The sequence below is a fragment of the Rutidosis leptorrhynchoides genome, chromosome 10 (genome assembly GCF_046630445.1).
Source record: "Rutidosis leptorrhynchoides isolate AG116_Rl617_1_P2 chromosome 10, CSIRO_AGI_Rlap_v1, whole genome shotgun sequence".
Lineage (NCBI taxonomy): Eukaryota > Viridiplantae > Streptophyta > Magnoliopsida > Asterales > Asteraceae > Rutidosis > Rutidosis leptorrhynchoides.
In genome coordinates this window covers 341,226,066-341,246,107 of record NC_092342.1, presented here as the reverse complement: position 1 = coordinate 341,246,107, position 20,042 = coordinate 341,226,066, and the positions used below count along the sequence as shown (strand labels likewise).

The window sequence follows — 20,042 nt, the reverse complement described above, 5'->3', positions numbered from 1 at the left end:
TATCCTAACGGCTTCTCGGTTAGACACACTAATGCAGACCTGGTTCGCTAAGACCAACGCTCTGATACCACATGTCATAATCCGTCCTTAACCATAAGAACGTGTTAGATAACGTATGATTTCATTGCGAGGTATTGACCTCTATATGCGACATTTTTAAAAAAAGAAAACTGCATATATTATACATTACAAACCAAACCATTATTTTTGTACAAGCTTTAGACAATAAAAAGATGATTATCGTTTAACGATAATCTTCGACTTACAAACTTTACAAATGATAATAACAACACGATTTCTAGCATATTTTACAACACACGTCCTCGGATATGCAGTTTTATTTTTGACACAAATATGAGTACGCATGATCCTGCTTAGATTCAACATAATGCAGCGGAAGCTTTAATTATCACCTGAGAATAAACATGTTTAAAAACGTCAACATAAAGTTGGTGAGATATAGGTTTAGTGCGCAGCAATATATATATATAGACCACAAGATTTCGTATATAAACATTTCAATAAAAATATTCTAAGTGGTTGAGCACTTGGTAACCATACTTAACATTTTCACGTCGCATATTCCCTTTAATATGAAATCTTACTACACCGTACCAAGTGTAGTCACAAAACGAAGTACTGTGCAACCGTTGAATACTGGTCGTCCAGTCCGATTGGGGTTGTCAGGCCCGATAGATCTATCAACAGGATTCGCGTTTACATTACCGCTGTAAATATTAGTTACCAAGCTACAGGGAAGTATGCCAGTGGTACAACTCAACGTAGAATATATTTTTCAGTTACTTGTGTCCATAATGTAAAACATAAAATACATGTATTCTCATCCCGAAATATTTAGAGTTTAAAAGTGGGACTATATACTCACTCTTGTCTTGATGATATATATATTTTGACTCGGTCTTCCGGTTGATATCACGAACCTATCCATATATAATATATCAATATGTTTTCATTTTAAAACAAACGTTATATATATATATACTTGTTATACTTTTAATATTTTGAATATTTCCTTAGTCCGTAGTTAGCATTCCGATGTTAGTAATTCAATTTTTAATGGTTCATTTTTAGATGTTTAATATACCCGCAATAAACAAAACCCCCAACGAAATAAATAAAACCCCATCGTATATGTATTGGTCGAGATTAATCTTGACCCATGGTACCGGTGTTGTCAAATGACGTGTTGCGTACATAAAGTACCGGTGTTGTCAAATGACGTGTTGCGTACAATCATGGGATCTTATGATTAATCTTCTCGTGTTGTTTACGGGTGATCCTGAACCATATAAAATTGAATTATAAGTACATATATATAAAATATCATGTTATCTTAGAAATATGTGATTTATATCATTTTTTTCCAATTGATCCCGTAGTTGAAATGATCTAGGATAACCAATTTTGTTTCGGTCATAGTTTCTTCGTTACAAATCCGTTTTCGTTGATTCAAATTGCCATCTTCTTGGATCGAGTTCTTCTTTAAGACTATGAACTGTAAATACCTTGGTTTGTATTCAAAATCATACGGCATAAGTGAAACATTAGTGAAACATATGAAGTTAAACATTTTTGTTACAACAAAATCATTTAATGACCATTTTTCTAAAAATACTTATACTTTGAAAAACCAAGTTTTACCTTGTTAAATTAGCATATACATAAGTTATATTACAGATCTTGAAGTATTTTAAAAGTTAAGTTAGAAGGATCTATTTAGTTTGCAAACAAGTTTGAAAACATTCAAACTATGTTCTTGTTGTTAAACTTTTGTACCACAAAATAAGATAGCTATATATATATGAATCGAATAAGGTTATGAACATAGATTCTACCTCAAGTTCCTTGGATAAGTTTGCTGTAAAAGAGGAGTAAGAAGCTAGAATCAAAAGGGTGATAGAAGTGGATGAAAGTTTGGAAGTAAGTTGGTGTTCTTGGAAGGTTTTCTTGAAGTGTTTTTGTATGGTTTTCTTATGGTGTTTTAGTATGGTTTTTGAAGCTAGATCTTTATGGAACTTTGCTGGATTGTTATGGAGTTTAGAGAGTAAGAAAGAGTGTGTGTTTTTGCTAAGATAATTGAAGTAAAAATGAATCAAAAATGATGATACATATATACTCCTAAAAATGTGATCTTTAAGGATAACATGACAAAATTTTAGTTTGTATTTTTGTAATTAGTCTTGCAATGATTCAAAAGCAATTACCTTATACATAAGGCATGAATAAGGGCTGGTTAGGTGGTGATTTGATGTGTATTTACTATTAGTAAATACGTATAGGGGCTTGGTATGATACGAGTACAAATACTCTAGGTATACGTATAGAAATTTTGTGAAAAATGAAATGAGGATTCAAATATAGCTATCTTTTGTGAATACACTTATATGGTTTTATGTATTTAAGTCTTTAAAAGTGATTAAATACATTACTTATACAATATATGTATAAACATTATATGTCTTAAGTATTTATGTCAAATAACGTTACGTATAGTTATCGTTTTAAAACTTAAGTTAGTAGTTTCAAAATACACATATAACTTGTTGTTATTAATACAAAATGAGATATTAAAACATTTATTAATCATGTTAAATATGTATATATACATTTATATATACAAACGTATAATTATCATATATTGTATAGTTTGTGATATCATCGGTCAAACTAGACGGTCAAACGTTGTGTAAAACTCTTTTCAAAAACATAAGTCTCAACAATTTGGATTGCTTATCATGTTGGCAAGGTTTAATTTATGTAAATATTAATCTTATAAGTATAGTATGATCGAAAAAATGCGGGTCGTTACACACCACCACCACTAACCACCACAACCAACTACCACCACCACCAACCACCCCAACCACCACCAACCATCAGAAAAAGATTTATCATTTATCGAAAAACGTTTATCATTCATCAAAAAATAATTATAATCAGACAATTATCATTCATCGAAAAATATTTATCATTCATAAAACATTTATCATTAATCAAAAAACGTTTATCTTTCATCGAAAAACATTTATCATTCATCGTAAAATAATTATCATTCATTGAAAAATAAGTATCATTCATCGAAAAACATTTAACATTCATCGGAAAACAATTATCATTCATCAAATAGTTATCATTTCATCAGACAATTATCATTCATCAAACATCTATCATTCATTAGAAAAAATTATCATTCATCTAAATTATTTTTCGTCAAATAGTTATCATTTTTAAATATCGGTTATTATTCATAAGAAAAGAATAATCATTCATCACAAAATGATTATCTTGCATTAAAATATTTTATATCATCAAACATTTTAATATAATTACAAAAGTAGTGGAATTTAAAATAGATGAGATAATATGATTAGTTTTATAAAAAAGAAAAAGGCATTCCGAGAATCGAACTCGGGACCTCTCGCACCGAAAGCGAGAATCATACCACTAGACCAAATGCCCAATTATCAAACAATTATCATTTATCTAATTATTGTCATTCATATAAAAAACACTTATCTTTTATCAGAATACGTTTATCATTCATCATAATGTTATCATTCATCAAACACTTCTCATTCATCAAACAGTATAATTCATCAAGCATTTATCATTCATCAAAATACCCGATAATTGATAAAAATACCAAATGAATGATAAAAGTAGCTGATGAATGATAAACGATGAATGATAAAAGAACGTGATGAATGATAAAAAGTACCCGATGAATGATAAAAATACCAGTGAATGATAAAGATAGCTGATGAATGATAAGCGAAGAATGACAAAATAATGTGATGAATGATAAAAAAAAAAAAAGATGAATGATAAAAAGGAGGTGATGAATGATAAAAAGGAGGTGATGAATGATAAAAATTAGGTGATGCATGATAAAAAAAGGGGTCAATGATAAAAAAAATTAATAAAGGATAAAAAAAGATATAATAAATGATAAAAGATTTGCTAAAAAATGAGGTGAATAATGATAAAAAAAAAACTAGATGAATGACAAAAATGAGCAGTGAACGATAGTATATAGTGAAATATCATTAACAACATAAAAAATAAAAATAGAAACCTAAAGTCCTAATAAAAGTAATTAATTTGATAGTTAAAACTTAATGAAAGAATGAAGGTCCTGAGTCTACATAGTAAAATATTATGGATTAGTCTACATAATAGCAGTCAATCATAAAAACCCCTAAGAAAAATACAGAAGGAATATGGTGATATAAACTATAAACAATTATATATATTTGACCCAAACAATATTTTAATTGATATTAGAAAGAATCTAACATAACTACGCATACAAATAAAAATGAAAAAATATATTTATATAGTGAAGAAATCGAATCATATCAGTGTTGAGCACATTGAGAGATGAAGGTCTGTTAAGAACTGCAGTTATGGAATATGCATGTCCTTCCCTGTGACAACACGTAAATTTTCGGCAAAATTTAAATAAAAATCTTTATATGATTTCATTTAACCTCGACTAATTCCGACGATTCACGAACAATTATTTGTAAATAATTACGCATTAAATTGATATATTAATATTATTATTATTAATATCCTTTTTAAACAAGATATCAATAATTAATATCTTTATTATCAGTATTGTTATTATGAATAAAAAAAAATATTGACAAATATTCTTGGAAAAGTAGTAAATCAATTTGTTTATTTAAAAAAATATATATATATAAAAAAATCCTTAAAATAAATGATTTTTTTAATAAAATAAATAAATAAATAAATAAATTACTTTTTAATTAAAAATTATAATGGAAAACTACTTTTATTATTTTATTTTGTGCATTATCCCATGACCTAACATTTAATACTTTTGAATTTTAAAATCCTATTAATAATTAAAATTAAAATATTTCTTTTTCTTTTAATTATTTTATTCTTTTACCTAATTTTTTCAAGTATAAATACCCCTCATTTCTCATTCAAACTCACACCAAAATTTCTCTCATTCTCTCTTTGACGAATTACTACTAGTAAGTATTCTTTTCTTAATTTTTACTTTTTACTTTTTACTATTTACTTCGGTTTATTATTTTTTTTTACCGAAACATGTAAATAATGTTATAAATTATATGCAATTAAAATTAAAATTAAAATAAATAACATGTTATAATTAGTAATATATGTTACTAAAAATTATAAAAGTATTTTTATGAATTAATATATAGGAGTTATAATTAAAATCGAATTAATGAATATATATGTATATACGCACCTAACGTGAAGGTTATAATTAAAGATAGCGTACAAAGACTACAAACATCACCGCTACTTGTGGCCTAGGGTGATCCTTGTTACCATTATGGGACGCTTGTAGATCTCGAATGCCAAGACTTAGATTTTGGTCAAGAGATCCTGGGCCGCTCGGTAACAATAGATCATTCGAGTGACTTGCATGTTAGCGACGAAGTTTGGGCGAGATTGTACAACATCTTTGTTAAGAATTATAACCCGAACATTCTTAAACTAGAAGCTTACTATAAGTGGAAGTTTTTCATAAATAGTAGGTTTCCAAAAATAGAAACTTTTGAGAAATAGAAACTTTTCTCGAAAACCGTCACTGTCAATATAGTTGCTATATTAATTAACATACTTTATGTCAAGTTAGACATTAACTAATCAAACGTTATACCTCAAGGTTGATATCCAGATCACTTACTTGTGTACTTTCCTTCTTGCGTGGAATACTTCAACTGCTATTTAAGGTGAGTTTTCATAGCTCCCTTTTTATCTATATTTTTGGGCTGAGAATACATGCGCTACTTTTATAACTGTTTTTATGAAATGAATACAAATACTAAAATTGATTTTTCGTGAGTTTTCATAGCTCCCTTTTTATCTATATTTTTGGGCTGAGAATACATGCGCTACTTTTATAACTGTTTTTATGAAATGAATACAAATACTAAAATTGATTTTTCGCGAGTTTTCATAGCTCCCTTTTTATCTATATTTTTGGGCTGAGAATACATGCGCAACTTTTATAACTGTTTTACACGTATCAAATATTAAACTGTGATATGCTGGGCTATGACCAGCAAGTCCCCAACCGACAAGTATAAACGATAACTTGTACGGGGCAAACTTGAAAGTCTAGTCTAAATATCAGTACCAACTATTAAACTGTGATATGTTGGGCTATGACCAGCAAGTCCCCAACCGACAAGTATAAACGATAACTTGTACGGGGTAAACTTGAAAGTCTAGTCTAAATATCAGTACCAACTGTTAAACTATGCTATACCCGGCTATGTCTGACTAAGTCCCTACAGTGATATTTTTAATTGCTGCGGCATTCTTAATTATTGGGGATAGACCTATCAGGAGTAACATCCCCGATACATTTGACTAAGTCTTTATATTACTTGATAATGAAATTAAACGACAAGGACAGAACAACTTGTCACGGGACAAACAACGTTTAGTCTAAATATCACGCACTGGCATAACTTTTTGATCCTGCGGGAGATCAACTTGACTGGATCTGAGTGATCTACTTATGAAAACAAATCTTGTGGTCTAACACTATTACTGAAATCATTATTTATGACAAACCTATGAACTCACTCAACCTCGTGTTGACTTTTTAAGCATGTTTATTCTTAGGTACTTAAATATTGCTTCCGCTGTATATCTACTGCTTTGATGATGATTGCTTGCTATGCTTGAAGTCTTCATTACATATCATATCAATTAAAGACATATTTATCTTCCGCTGCAAAACTCAACAAAACGTCTCATGTAGAGTCGTTCTCGTTTATACAACTGTGATTTGATATAATTAGTCACAAATACCTCAGGCCCTATTTGGGGGTGTGATAGATTGGTATCAGAGCAGGTTGTTGTAGAGAACCAGGATTGCATTTTATGTGTGCCTTATACAATTAGGTACCTTAGCAATGTAGGACTACAACTTTCCTTGACCATAGTACCTTTAATTGTTGCCTTTAACTGTTAAATGCTATACTATACTTTAGAAACTTTACTTATCTTAGAATGCCGAGCCAACCTAAGAAATCTGCTCACTTTCCTAAGTACTATCCAATTCCGCCACCACATTTAAATACGACACGTCATACTGCCATTATTGCATAAGTGGAGTATAGGCACATCATATCTTATCATATCTTATCATATCTATCTCAATAGACTTTGTCTAACACTTTTTCCTAAATTTCTTCCGTAAATGACGGAAATCTTTTTACTATATATACTATTCGAGGAGACAAAGATATCATTCAATATTCAATACCCATTTCATATCAAACCCTATTCCAAACACATAATATGAATTTCTCGAACTCCTCGAGCTCCAACGGCAGGGTAACCGGAACAAACGAACCAATCAGCCATCATCTATTCTGGATGAATTGGGGATGGGTTCGTAGCCGACTCAATCAATGGAGGCAAGAAGAAGGTGATCCCTTCCACCAACCGAATTCACCTCTTGACAAAGAACCTGAAGCGCTTACCGGCGAACCAGTCCGAAACACCATTTTCTCTCTTCTTTCCAGGGTATCCCGTCACGAATATATAATATCGAAGATTTTAGATCTTATTCATCCCCTTGTTCCAACCGCCAATCATCTCGGAATAGTAGAAGAAGTCAACGAGCTTCGCGCTCGAGTGGTGGCACTGGAGAATACGGTGCGATATCTACAAGCATCAGCAACACCAGCAGCATAACCAGTAGCATCAGCATCACAACCAACATCATCAGCTTCATCAACAACAACATCCGCATCTCACTCAGTACCTTGGATATCAACATCATACGTCCCATAGATACCAAGGAATATTAATAATAATGAGTTAAGATGTATTGACTCATTCTTCATGAAGAATTATATATGTATACTTTATATATATATATATATATATATATATATATATATATATATATATATATATGATTTGGAACAATAATAAATCTTGTCGTACTAAGCAATTACGTGAGAATCTCAACTAGTATGTACTACTTGGTTAATTCATATCACTAATATGCTATGATGTAATCCCTTCGTTAATGACTTAACAATTGTTAATCACTGCTTCAACACAATAAACTCCATTTCATATAAATCAAGTGTAACGATGAATGTATTGATTCATAACTTCATTAGCGAAATATTTCGCGACAATTATGAAATCTCTAAGGTTTTGGAGATTATTTACTCTCGTTCCAAACCGCAAATCAGATGAGTTTAATATATATTAACTCATTAAATCCATGATTATATCTGAAGAATACATATATGAACGTATATCTTCATAAAGATTGTAAATTCTGTTGTACAAACTGTTAATTGTGAAAATATTTTAACGGGTAGGTAATACCCGAGAAATATTTACATCTCACATTAATACATTGTACATTCTTCAATTTTGATTCATAAATCATTAATTATACGCACTACCTTCACAATAATACACAATCATCTTCATACAAAATCAATTACACATTCTGAAATTAACATATCGGAATTCAAGTAAAGCTTTAGCAGGTGTTATCTTCCTAAAGATTACTACATTCATGAATTATATTCATTCGTATTCTATGATGAATTATCACATCAAACCACCGAAATTATCATTCATTACTTTTGAAGTCAACAACACCTATTCGTCAACCATTAGATCCGTTGACGATTACAGTCAGCGTTTAATCATCTAAAAATAAAATTTCTTGAAACCATTGATAACCGATGATTCAAATATAGATGCATTAAATGCAGAGGAAACATTGTAGAAGGTCTTAAGGGCCAAAAGTTTGATGATAAAGAATGGTATAAGCTCAGATTTGGGACTGGAAAACGGATTGAGCAAAGTATGAAGGAGGCTGTGGATAAATCACAAAGATTAAACCTGCCTTCAAAGAAACCAAATGATTCAGTATCTGCTGAGGTCATTAACGAATACCATGCTCCTGACTCTAAACCTTTACGGACAAATCTTCTTTATCATCCTTCGATCTTAGAAATTCTAAGATATCACTGTATCTTTCGTTATAAATATCCTCTATATTTCTGAAGATATCTTTATAACGATTCTTGTCCGCAATTAATTATCTCTTTGCGATAACTTTATTACATCATAAAGGAAACTGTATTAGTTTCTATATTCTAAAAAAATTCGAGTTTAAAATGTTTTGAAGAAGTGTTGAGAATTGAAGCATGAGTTAGTATAATATAATGACGTCAGGCCAACGTGATTATATTACAGTAAGTCATGTTAAATTTTTAATGGAAGATGATGATTCATAGACTTTATAATCATCATTTGCCATGTTACACGACTCTTACATTCTATATAATCTCTAAACATATCAAGAACATATATTCTTGATAGTTTTATCTGGTAATTTGACAAATCAAGATCGTGCTATTGCTTTCTTAGAACATTAAATATGTTCATTCGAAACTTCATACCTACAAATTCTGGACCATCACTCGCTTTACTTAGAGTCGAGAAGAGAATAAAAAGGCAAAGAGCTCCGACATATAAGGGAAAATATAAAGCCCGATAACAACACTGAAATTACAAACCGTGTATATCAATGCGTATAGCAATATAAAGACACGGGAGAACTAAAAACACAATAATTCTTAGAGCATAATAGAAGTAAACAGACTCTTCTGGTGGAAGTTGGAAAAGAAGGAAGATTGTGGCGATAACCAATATAAGGTCAAGAACAAGAACTGGATTGAGCATATTAACAAATCTTTTGAAAATATGAATTGAGGAAAGAAAGTATAGAAGTGGTGAAGATAATGAAACAGAAGAAGCTAATTTATAGCGAAATTCCAGACACAGCAATCGAGGCAATTCACCGCATTTAATTAAAGAAAATCCTAATTTCCTTAATTACCGGAGAATCAAATCCTATAGACTACGAATATTTCCTCTAATTCCTTGAATCCAAGAAATCAATCGTGACTACGTCAAAAGTTAAATCGATCATTTAATTTCCTCATTTCAATCTTTTGCGATAGCTTCGTGTATACTCTTTATATAATCGAATCGTTTTATCCACATTATTCAAAGGTGATAAAACTCTATTTTTCAACTCATATTCATCATTACAATATCCATGTTGTAAACAATGATGATCTCTATCAAATTTCATGATTATGATTTTCATGAACTCCGCTCTATTTTGTCTACCCTAATATTATGGCATAAACGCTCAAGGTTTAAATAAGCTCACTATTATTCATTTCATGTGTATTGAAATGCCTACATAGTGTCATCATCTCCTTCTGAGGAAACCTAATCAAAGACACTCTTGTTAAATCCTTTAGATAACCTCCGCATTAATAATAAAATGCACTTCAGAGAATTTATGGATCGTAAGATTTAAAAACTAGAAACAAAACAATATCATATTAGTTGGAATTCACGAAAGGCTCCGAGCATACCTGGGAACGTGAAGACCAAATAAAATGAAAATATCCTCACCTGTTTACAAACAACGCCGACTGATGGCAACAACTAAATTTCGGGACGAAATTTCTATTAACAGGGGGATACTGTGACAACCCGTAAATTTCTGGCAAAATTTAAACAAAAATCTTTATATGATTTCATTTAACCTCGACTAATTCCGACGATTCACGAACAATTATTTGTAAATAATTACGCATTAATTTGATATATTAATATTATTATTATTAATATCCTTTTTAAACAAGATATCAATAATTAATATCTTTATTATAAGTATTGTTATTATGAATAAAAAAAAAATATTGACAAATATTCTTGGAAAAGTAGTAAATCAATTTGTTTATTTAAAAAATATATATATATAAAAAAAATCCTTAAAATAAATGATTTTTTTAATAAAATAAATAAATAAATAAATTACTTTTTAATTAAAAATTATAATGGAAAACTACTTTTATTATTTTATTTTGTGCATTATCCCATGACCTAACATTTAATACTTTTGAATTTTAAAATCCCATTAATAATTAAAATTAAAATATATTTTTTCTTTTAATTATTTTATTCTTTTTACCTAATTTTTTCAAGTATAAATACCCCTCATTTCTCATTCAAACTCACACCAAAATTTCTCTCATTCTCTCTTTGAAGAATTACTACTAGTAAGTATTCTTTTCTTAATTTTTACTTTTTACTTTTTACTATTTACTTCGGTTTATTATTTTTTTACCGAAACATGTAAATAATGTTATAAATTATATGTAATTAAAATTAAAATTAAAATTAAAATAAATAACATGTTATAATTAGTAATATATGTTACTAAAAATTATAAAAGTATTTTTATGAATTAATATATAGGAGTTATAATTAAAATCGAATTAATGAATATATATGTATATACGCACCTAACGTGAAGGTTATAATTAAAGATAGCGTACAAAGACTACAAACATCACCGCTACTTGTGGCCTAGGGTGATCCTTGTTACCATTATGGGACGCTTGTGGATCTCGAATGCCAAGACTTAGATTCTGGTCAAGTGATCCTGGGCCGCTCGGTAACAATAGATCATTCGAGTGACTTGCATGTTAGCGACGAAGTTTGGGCGAGATTGTACAACATCTTTGTTAAGAATTATAACCCGAATATTCTTAAACTAGAAACTTACTATAAGTGGAAGTTTTTCATAAATAGTAGGTTTCCAAAAATAGAAACTTTTGAGAAATAGAAACTTTTCTCGAAAACCGTCACTGTCAATATAGTTGCTATATTAATTAACATACTTTATGTCAAGTTAGACATTAACTAATCAAACGTTATACCTCAAGGTTGATATCCAGATCACTTACTTGTGTACTTTTCTTCTTGCGTGGAATACTTCAACTGCTATTTAAGGTGAGTTTTCATAGCTCCCTTTTTATCTATATTTTTGGGCTGAGAATACATGCGCTACTTTTATAACTGTTTTTATGAAATGAATACAAATACTAAAATTGATTTTTCGTGAGTTTTCATAGCTCCCTTTTTATCTATATTTTTGGGCTGAGAATACATGCGCTACTTTTATAACTGTTTTTATGAAATGAATACAAATACTAAAATTGATTTTTCGCGAGTTTTCATAGCTCCCTTTTTATCTATATTTTTGGGCTGAGAATACATGCGCAACTTTTATAACTGTTTTACACGTATCAAATATTAAACTGTGATATGCTGGGCTATGACCAGCAAGTCCCCAACCGACAAGTATAAACGATAACTTGTACGGGGCAAACTTGAAAGTCTAGTCTAAATATCAGTACCAACTATTAAACTGTGATATGTTGGGCTATGACCAGCAAGTCCCCAACCGACAAGTATAAACGATAACTTGTACGGGGTAAACTTGAAAGTCTAGTCTAAATATCAGTACCAACTGTTAAACTATGCTATACCCGGCTATGTCCGACTAAGTCCCTACAGTGATATTTTTAATTGCTGCGGTATTCTTAATTATTGGGGATAGGACTATCGGGAGTAACGTCCCCGATACATTTGACTAAGTCTTTGTATTACTTGATAATGAAATTAAACGACAAGGACAGAACAACTTGTCAAGGGGCAAACAACGTTTAGTCTAAATATCACGCACTGGCATAACTTTTTGATCCTGCGGGAGATCAACTTGACTGGATCTGAGGGATCTACTTATGAAAACAAATCGTGTGGTCTAACACTATTACTGAAATCATTATTTATGACAAACCTATGAACTCACTCAACCTCGTGTTGACTTTTTAAGCATGTTTATTCTCAGGTACTTAAATCTTGCTTCCGCTGTATATCTACTGCTTTGATGATGATTGCTTGCTATGCTTGAAGTCTTCATTACATATCATATCAATTAAAGACATATTTATCTTCCGCTGCAAAACTCAACAAAACGTCTCATGTAGAGTCGTTCTCGTTTATACAACTGTGATTTGATATAATTAGTCACAAATACCCCAGGACCTATTTGGGGGTGTGATATTCCCCTAATAGGGCATTCCGAGAATCGAACTCGGGACCTCCCGCACCGAAAGCGAGAATCATACCACTAGACCAAATGCCCAATTATCGAACAATTATCATTCATCTAATTGTTTTCATTCATATAAAAAACACTTATCTTTGATGAAAATATGGTTATCATTCATCAAACACTTCTCATTTATCAAAAAATAATATCATTCATCAACCATTTATCATTCATCAAAATACCCGATAATTGATAAAAATACCAAATGAATGATAAAAGTAGATGATGAATGATAAACGATGAATGATAAAAGAACGTGATGAATGATAAAAAGTACCCGATGAATGAAAAAAATACCAGTGAATGATAAAGATAGCTGATGAATGATAAGCGAAGAATGACAAAATAACGTGATGAATGATAAAAAAAAAGAAGATGAATGATAAAAAGGAGGTGATGAATGATAAAAATAAGGCAACGAATGATAAAAATGAGGCAATGAATGATAAAAACGAAGGTGATGAATGATAAAAATGAGGTCAATGATAAAAACAGATTTAATGAATGATAAAAAAAGATATAATGAATGATAAAAGATTTGCAAAAAAATGAGGTGAAGAATATGTTAAAAGTCAAACAGATTGTACCATGATCTTGTGCTGCAAGGAGTTGAACTTGGACTATTTGCTTTATTTTATTTCTTGCTTCAACGTATGTGGCATTATTTTTAAAGACGTCCTTAGCTTCTTCCTACTAAAAAATACACTTCTAACAACAACATTTGCATATGCATCATTCAGATACTTATGAGTTATAACCAGTGCAGTTCACTTCTACAGAATTTAGGTGTTGCTTTGGATATCACATCTTACAATATCCTTCTAAAATCATGTTGTGTAGCTTCTAGACTCGATTGGCCCAGAGAGGTAGAGGATTTGGAATCTAAAGGATCATCAAAGTTAGATGTTTTCACATATATTACCAAAATATATGAAAATGAACATAGTACCCTTTCGCCTTTTTTAGTATAAAATTAGGATTTAAAAAATGTGAGGCCCATATTCACTTATCCAGTTTGTATCTCATTTAGTGCTTAGCTATGGATCATTCCTATATATAGGGACACGATCCATGGCTAAGGTTAAAATGAGTACTGAATAATATTATCAAAGATGAAGCTAAAAAGAAAAAAAGTAACTGAAGAAGCACATTTAAAAAAAAAGTAAGTTGTGACCTCATAAAAACGCTCTGCTTCATTGGCAGATGCAGCCTCTTTGACCACAGCAGGAGGTGGAGGTCCAATAAATAAGTCATCATCTTCACCAACTTTCGCTTCCCAACATTACATAGAATGCATCATAAAGAAGTGCTTAATATTATGTATTTAAAAAAGTAACATCAACAAACAAAGGGTATACATGTAAATCTACTTTTTTATTGATCAAGACTTGATAAATTGTTTTAGATATACATGGTGACCACAAAATTTCAAAGAAAAAAGGCATACCTTAATTCAGCCTCTGCTTTGGTTAACTTAGCTGCAGCTGCAAGCAATTCTGCAGATGGCATAGCAGGCCCAATAACCCTAAAAGCTCGAAACAAATTTGTGCGGGTAAAAAAAAGGGTAAAATACATACCACAATATAAGATCACTTTAAATATACTTATATACATCGATCAGATCATTATGTGATTGATGTTTATCCATAAGAGGAACTTCAGACTCAGATTTAGGCCGTATAACACCCCCAACAACCTTTAGGGTAGGACGGGCGCCCGAAGGCAACAGAAAAACTAAACGACCATTTTCATTGAGGTTCAAGGACAAAAACATCTTTCGCAGATACTTTACCAGTGACTTCTCAGATAGACAGGATATATCAACTGCTTGTCCATCATCAATCATGCGCAGAAGCTGAGGAAAATCAAAAGTTCAGTAAATTTGGCAAAGTATATAGTTTTGACTATATTATTATGAAATAAGACATGATCAACATGACAAGTATAGAAGGTTGAACCGATTGTAGCATATATGACGTACTATTACTATGCACAAGTTTAAGCATGCAATATATTGTAATTATTTTAAAATTGATGATATTTATCTTATAATTTAGAAGTAATCAGTTGGTCCTTATCAATGAGACAAGATGAGACTATGGGATTTGTGTAATGCGAATACTAGTAATTTGGTGTGCTCCTTATGTAATTTGCAGCAAGATTCACATGATCACTTGTTTTTCCAATGTGGCTACTCGAAGTTAGTGTGGCATAAGATGAAAAGTCACATTCCTATTCCGGGTATTAGTGATGAATGGAAGGAGATTGTTGCTAAAATTGCTCCTATAGCTCATAGAAAAGTGGCGCGTATCGTGGTGGCGAAGCTTATCTTTAGTGCATCAGTCTATCTCATATGGCTCGAACGAAACGCTAGGATTTTCAAAGGTGAAAAGCGGGATCCGGACAAGCTCGTCAATATCATATTTGGGACCGTTAGGTTGAAACTGATGTCAGTCAGATTCAAGAACTCTCAACATGTTAGGAATATGAAGATAGCATGGCAAATTTAATTTCCTAGTGTTGTCTTTGTTTTGTGTTTGGTTTGCCGTTTGTGGCATTGGTTGTTTCTTGTCCTTGAGTTTTATTTCCTCTTGGACATTCTTGTAATTGTATAATTATCTATAATATTTGCCGGGTGTTAACCCTTTACCCAAAAAAAAAAGTTATCAGTTGGTCATATTCAAGATGCAAATATTCTTGCATGAATCATATATATTCAATACTAATCCAAAACCACCTTATCATTAATAACTCAAGCATATTTCTTCTTCACTATAAAGGCATACTAAGGTCCTGTTTAAATGAAATCCAATAAAGAAAACTACTATGCACTACTTAACAGTTAGCACCACAAGCTTCTCTAACGTACCATACTCTCAGATAACCATAGATTCCATTTACTTATACTAATAATTACATTATACAATGACTAGAAGAAAAAAACTACGGAGTAGTTCTTCGACCTATAATTCAATATTAAGCTAGAAACGCAGCATAAACATAGAATTTTACTAAGATTAGTCAATTAATAAAATTGATATACAAACACAATATACTAGCATAAATTCTTACCTGCTCCAAATCATTAGCTACAGCAGGGAACTCTTTCAATATGTATTTCACAACATCAACAGAATCATTTTTATTCAAATCAACTTCATCTTTAGACGTTTGATACTCCGAATCTGATCCCGAAACCCTAACTTTACCATCTCGATTTGATCTCCGGCGACTTTTGACTTGGAATCTGCAATTTCCATGACTTCAATCTGAATCGATGAATCACGAAGTACAAACAAGTGATAATGAATCCAGATCTATGCTCATTTCATCCTGAGATTCCTCAATTTGTGAAGTTTTCGAATGAAACATGAACTCGAGATCAAACTCTTCAAATTTGTTGATGTAAATCGAAATTGACGATGAACGTAGTTTAGGATTAGTGTTAAGATCATGAATGTAACTTCAATTTGTTGTAGGAATCATCTTTTGAAAGTATGTATTTTGATAAATAACGATGATAAACGTGATAGTGATAGTGTATGAATGGAGTCTTTTATTTTATTTTCTTTTATTACAGTGAAAAAAGCTATGGAAAAATAAATTATAAAAATGACCAAAATACCCTTCCACGTTTTTTAATATAAAATTAGGATTTCTAAAATGTGAGGCCCATATTCACTTATCCAGTTTGTCCCTCATTTAGTGTTTATGATGTTATGCGAGGTGTATATCAAATAGCTTTATTTTTACAACTAAATACTATTAAATACGATACAATTTTACACAAGATATTTATTTATTTATAGAATGGATATACTTAAACCTTGCTACAACACTTATAGGCAGTGTACCTAATCATACAGTAGTGTAGTTTTTAGTAAGTCCGGTTCGTTCCACAGGGAATCTTTTAAACAAAGCTTAACGCTATATTAGTTTTAATTTATAAAAAAAATACAAATATATATAAGTAATATTATTATTAAAAAGGGGGGTTTTTACCGTTTAATGACAGGTTTGTCGATTTTTAAAACTTTAGTTGCAGTTAAAACCTAATGTAAAATATTAAAAATAAATACAACTTAATTTAAAGCGTAAAGTAAATAACGATAATGAAATTGCGATAAATAAAAGTGCGATAAAATGAACTTGCAATAAAAAAAAAGTACGATAATTAAAAGTGCAATTAAATACAATGACAATAAATAAAAGTACGATAATTAAAAGTGCAATTAAATATAAAATAAAGGAAATTAAATATGAAATAAAAGAATTATGCTTATTTAAACTTCCGTAATCATGATGTTTGACGTGTTGATTTTAGTTTTATGCCCATGGGTTAATTGTCCTTTGTCCTGGATTATTTAATATGTCCGTCTGGTTTTGTCCATAACAGTCCATCAGTCATAAATATAAAGTGCGAGTATCCTCGTCAAATTATCCTTATACCCGAAGTCAAATATTCCAATTAATTGGGGACTTAAACTGTAACAAGGTTTTAATACTTTGTTTAATAATTACACTAGGTTATCGACTGCGTGTAACCCAAGGTTTTAATACTTTGTTATCAATTATGCCAAGTGTCCTTGTACCTAATTTCACCCCTGTTTTAATAATTCCATAGACTATTAATCCATTCCCGTGTCCGGTTAAATGAACGATTATTCGTACATATAAATATCCCGCCCATCGTGTCCGATCGAGTGTATATGGTTATTTATAGGGACGTCCAATTGTAAATCTTTATATTAAAATTAACAAACTATCATTTAGTTAAACAAATATAAAGCCCATTAATAGCCCATAGTCTAATTTCCACAAGTGTCGTTCTTTTGTCCAAACCCCAATTATGGTACAAAGCCCAATTATCCAATTTTAATATTTAGCCCAACATCATGATTACTTCGGATTAAATAAGCATAATAATAACTTAACTACGGGGCATTAAATTAAAAAGGTTGAACATAACTTACAATGATTAAAAATAGCGTAGCGTTACACGGACAGAATTTTGACTTACACCCTTACAACATTCGCTAACATACCCTTATTATTAGGATTTAAAATTAAAATTAAAATTAAAATATAAATATATATATAATACGTTTATGAATGAAGAGAAAAATATTGATGGATTTAGGATATATAAAACGTTCAGAATGCGCGAGCTTTTATAGGCATTTTTGTCCAGGACAGCTCCGCGAGTTGCGGTATTTTTGCATTACAAACTCCGCGAGTCGCGGAGTTCGTAAATCCAGCTCACACAAGTTTGGATCCTAGTCTGCCGACGGTTTTAATATATAAATATAATATATATATAATTTATATAATTAATTATATATTATATTATATTTATATTCATAGTTAACTTGTAATTTTTAGTCCGTTGCGTCGAACGTTGAGAGTTGACTCTGGTCCCGGTTCCGGATTTTCGAACGTCCTTGCGTACAATTTAATATCTTGTACTTTGCGTTTTGAATCTTGTACTCTTGTAATTCTGAGACGTTTCTTATCAATAATTGGAACCTCTTTGATTGTATTTTGTACTTTTGAGCTTTTTGGTCGTTTGCGTCTTCAATTCGTCGAATCTGTCTTTTGTCTTCACCTTTTAATATTTAAACGAATATCACTTGTAAATAGAACAATTGCAACTAAAATCTTGCCTTTCTTGAGGAATAATGCTATGAAATATATGTTCGTTTTTAGCATTATCAGTTTATCCATGGATTGGTCCACTATATATATATATATATATATATATATATATATATATATATATATATATATATATATATATATATATATATATATATATATATATATATATATATATATATATATATATATATATATATATATATATATATATATATAAGCTTATGCTTACCAGTATTATTGGGTAGTATATGATAATCATATAAGTTGTTTAATACAGTATTGATTTTAGAATACTATTAGTTGAATTATTATATTTTATCCCTTTATAGATTCATATTGTGTTCTAGTTTGTAGTTATTAATGTTAGATGATAAGTTAGACCTAAGCGTCGGTGTGTGAATGTATATGTTTTTTGACGATATGATAATCGAAAATTTTGGTTTTTCAGTAGGCATGAGCAAGTTACCCGAAATACCGAAACAGAATCGTTACCGTACCGGTGCCGAAAACGAACCGAGAGGTATTCGGTATCGATATCGGTTGGTTTTTTGGAAGAATTTGGTTTCGGTAAATTCAGTATCGGTACTGGTTCGGTATGGGAAACCGTTTTTGAAAAACGAATTATAAAAACTATAAGAATTTATATTTTTGTGGGTTTTAGTTGGTGAAACATGTGATGATCAAAAAACTTATTAGGTGATTGGTAATATCACAAATACAAGTTGTTAAACTGATTTTATATGTATGTTTTGTAAGTTCGCAACCCACTAGTTCTCTGGCTTCACTACACAACATAATAACCATTAATTTATACATGGTTGGGTATTGTCCATGTATTTAAACAAATCTTACAGTTTTCATAATTCGGTTTTCAAAAACGGTTTTCCATACTAAACCGCTACTGATACCGAATTTACCGAAACCGAATTTTCGCAAAAACGAAGAACCGTTACCGACACCGAATACTTTTCGGTTTGGTTTCCGCTACCGGTTCGGTTTCGGTATTTCGGGTAATTTGCCCATGCCTACTTCTGATAATTAAAATGAATAGATTTTCGACCTGAATTCGGTTCTATTCGGTATAATACCGAAAATACCGGTACCGACGATACTGCACCGGTGCCGTTTCTTTAGTTCGGTTCGGTATTCGATTCTTGATTTTGAATTTCGATTTCGGTATTTTTGGTTCCGGTACGGTACCCGTACCGAAATCATCCCTAGTACTAAGTTAAAACAGACTAGAGAATTAACATATTCAAATTCAACTTAGAACGCTAACATGTTTTAGTCAAAATAGGATTATCGAAATAGAAAGATA

At 30.7% G+C, this 20,042-nt stretch overlaps 1 protein-coding gene and 2 non-coding genes across 3 annotated transcripts; 1 reads left to right on the top strand and 2 right to left on the bottom strand.

The window, feature by feature from the left end:
- Window positions 1-3,408: 3,408 nt before the first annotated feature.
- On the bottom strand, window positions 3,409-3,480 carry TRNAR-UCG (transfer RNA arginine (anticodon UCG)). Its single transcript has one exon. It is a non-coding gene; the product is annotated as a tRNA-Arg (tRNA).
- Window positions 3,481-13,027: 9,547 nt separating this feature from the next.
- On the bottom strand, window positions 13,028-13,099 carry TRNAR-UCG (transfer RNA arginine (anticodon UCG)). The gene has a single exon. It is a non-coding gene; the product is annotated as a tRNA-Arg (tRNA).
- A 2,057-nt stretch (window positions 13,100-15,156) lies between these two features.
- LOC139871419 (uncharacterized) lies at window positions 15,157-15,576 on the top strand. The gene has a single exon (XM_071859133.1). It carries the CDS (start codon window positions 15,157-15,159, stop codon window positions 15,574-15,576), a length of 420 nt encoding a protein of 139 aa, XP_071715234.1.
- Window positions 15,577-20,042: the final 4,466 nt, after the last annotated feature.

What these genes read in the sequence shown, in the direction of transcription:
- LOC139871419 (XM_071859133.1), top strand. Translation starts at nt 15,157, where the DNA reads ATGAGACTATGGGATTTGTGTAATGCGAATACTAGTAATTTGGTGTGC.